The 2,931-nt window shown below is 52.5% G+C and overlaps 1 protein-coding gene across 1 annotated transcript; it reads right to left on the bottom strand.

Moving 5' to 3' along the window:
- Positions 1-511: 511 nt before the first annotated feature.
- LOC109745996 (F-box protein At5g65850-like) lies at positions 512-2,797 on the bottom strand. The gene is made up of 2 exons (XM_020305111.1): positions 2,713-2,797; positions 512-1,050 (listed from the first exon to the last, which is right to left on the bottom strand). Exons 1-2 carry the CDS (start codon positions 2,795-2,797, stop codon positions 512-514), a joined length of 624 nt encoding a protein of 207 aa, XP_020160700.1.
- Positions 2,798-2,931: the final 134 nt, after the last annotated feature.

The raw sequence follows: 2,931 nt of genomic DNA, 5'->3' as shown, positions 1-2,931 counted from the left end.
AACAAAACATCCCCGCGCCTGAAGCACAACGTCTTCTCAACATTATCGAACCAGGCACCTGTCGAGGTGACCTGCCAGGTGTCGTGGATATCGAAGCTATAGTGTAGATCCCAACACAACTTGCTGTCGTCGAACTCAGCATACTCGTCCTGTGGTGGCAGCCACTGGTCCTGCGGCGGCAGTCACATAACCCAGAACTGAAGCTTCTGAAAAGGACTGAGGACGTTCACGGCGAGGCATAGCCGCCCGCTCATCTCGAAGGCGCTTACTAGCGGATCGTAGTCCGCATAGTAATGGCCGCCGTCCTTGACCGGGAGACGGTGCATGTATTGCTCCTCGGTCGCCACGTCGACCATCAACATCTTGCCAAGGTTCTGGGACCCTAGGGATCCGGGCCTTGTACGACCGTAGGCCAACAAGTATAACTTGCCGTCAATGAGCACCGGCGGTGAGGTGCGCAATAGGGGAAAGGTTGACATGTACGACCGTTGGCGCCACCCACTGCAGCCGCCTAACGTGCACACGCCTGCTCGATCTCGCTGAGACACCCGCCTTCAGGATCGGGTGGCGAGGTGAAGAACCGAAACAGCTTGTACTCCTTGGTGGAAGGGCTGAACCCCAAAGCGAACTGATGGTAGATGTTAGGGTCGTCCGGGAGCCACGCGGATGACACCTTGGGAAGGATCGCCGTCTCGCCGGTAAGAGGGTTGCAGACGAACGCCGGCACCTCGGTGGCGGAGTCGAGGGCGAAGCAAAGCAGGCCATTGCACACGCTGGAGAGGCCGTAGCCACTGGGGATGACGACCCGGTGGGGCATGGGCGTTGTCTTGGACGAGGAGACGCAGAAGAAACTGGCCTCGTCGGGCTTGCAATCCTCGCGGGTCTCCATGACAAGCAAGGCCTCCGACGCGACGGGGACTTTGGCGGCGACCTCGGCCTCGGCGTGGAGTTTGCGGAAAGTGGGGTCGGCGACGACATCGCGCCAGAGCCTGGAGACGCAGCGGCAGCGGCTCACGTCCCTGGTCGGCAGCTTGAGAAGGATCTCTCGGACTGTATCGAAACCAAGATCGGTCTGGATCGGTCTGGATGGATCGGCTGCTCCGGTCAAGCCGGCGAACGAAATCGAGCACGACAGAATAATGGGCGCGTCTAGCTGGCGGCCGGCAGCTCGTTAGCGCTCGCGAGCGGCCGGTTAAAAAAATAAGCTCTGTCGCCTGGTTCAGAAAAAGGCAACACGTCTAGTGTTTATCATATGCGGTCTCTTCTCACGTGATGGATACCTGCATGCCACTGTATTAATGTTCCTCATGTCCGTCCCCTGTGCATTATTTTTTGGTTTTTAAAATTATAAAAGACATATCTTCTAAACGACATGTCGAAATTCAGATCCGTTTTCACCATTGAAACCCTCGCGACGTGCTCTTCAAAAGTAGATCCCGCATGGGGATGTTTCGACGAACTAGTCTTCCTGCCAACTAAACATCAATGTGTGTGCAACTAGACTAGATTGCCGCGCCAACTGAGCATATATGTGTGCCAAATAGTCCTGCCAACTAAACACCAATGTGTGTGCAACTAGACTATATTGCCGCGCCAACTGAGCATATGTGTGTGCAACTAGTGTCCTGCCAACTAAACATCAATGTGTGTGCAACTAGACTAGATTGCCGCGCCAACTGAGCATATATGTGTGCCAAATAGTCCTGCCAACTAAACACCAATGTGTGTGCAACTAGACTATATTGCCGCGCCAACTGAGCATATGTGTGTGCAACTAGTGTCCTGCCAACTAAACATCAATGTGTGTGCAACTAGACTAAATTACAAGCCAACTGAGCAACTAGTGTCCTGCCAACTAAACATCAATGTGTGTGCAACTAAACATCAAAGTTGTCGTGGTTGCACATCTACTACTAGGTAGTTGACCAGAGCAGTAGACTAGTTGCAAATCAGGTTGTCATGGTTACTAGGTAGTTAACATAGGAATTTGAATCATGCAGCTCCAAAATTTTGTTTTGAAAAAAGTTACACCATGTAGTACAAAAATTGCACAACGCAATACTAAAGTTGCACCATATAGCATCCAAGTTGGCATAAAAAAAATTCATCAAAACATACCCATGCGGGATCTAGTTTCGAAGATCTCGTCGCGAGGGTTCCAACAGTGAAAACAGATCTGAATTCCGACGCGCGGTTAAAAAGTTATGACTTTTTGAATTGTTGTAAAAGGTAGCTAAATCAGTCACATGAATGGATATCACGGACTACCTTTCCTTCTAATTATATTCCTTGGTCCACTATATGAGAGCGCAACAGTCCAAAACAATTCTATACGATTCAGACCATGTGACATCTGGGACTACGTATGCACGAAAGCGAGTGGCCAGGAGCCGGCCGCTCGGTTTATCAAAACAGCGCGCGGCCACTTTTTAGATTTTAGGATAATTTATATAGGCACGTACGTACGTTATGTAGGGAGACGCGCGGCTTGGACGACACGGCAGGGCGACCGACCTAGGAAAATCTTGATCTCTCCCTTTCAATTCGAGTCCGACTAGGAATAGGAACCCCGACTACATTTCAGATATGCTGCTTGACGGTTTGGTGCCGAGCTGGTGTCGGAGCCGGAGGAAGTCGCGTTTCGGCCGCTCTATATAATCTCAATGGGACGCACAAACACCTAGCTTAATTCTGTATTCTCCACGCACGCACAAACACCTAGCTTCTCCTCCGTCTGCATACGGGAGACGATCAGACGAGGGGTAGCCAGCGAGAAGAGCCAGCCGGCCGGCGACATGGAGACCCTGGAGTACGTCCAGATCGTCGGCGCGCCGAAGCCGCTCCCGGTGGCCTGGCTGGAGGGGGACGTCCTCGCCGAGTACCTGCAGTTCCTAGAGGAGGCGGCGGCGAAGGCCGCGCCGCTTCCCGGCG

The sequence above is a fragment of the Aegilops tauschii genome, chromosome 2, assembly GCF_002575655.3.
Source record: "Aegilops tauschii subsp. strangulata cultivar AL8/78 chromosome 2, Aet v6.0, whole genome shotgun sequence".
NCBI lineage: Eukaryota > Viridiplantae > Streptophyta > Magnoliopsida > Poales > Poaceae > Aegilops > Aegilops tauschii.
The sequence above is the reverse complement of the archived record's forward strand: the minus strand, read 5'-3'. Positions and strand labels throughout refer to the sequence as shown.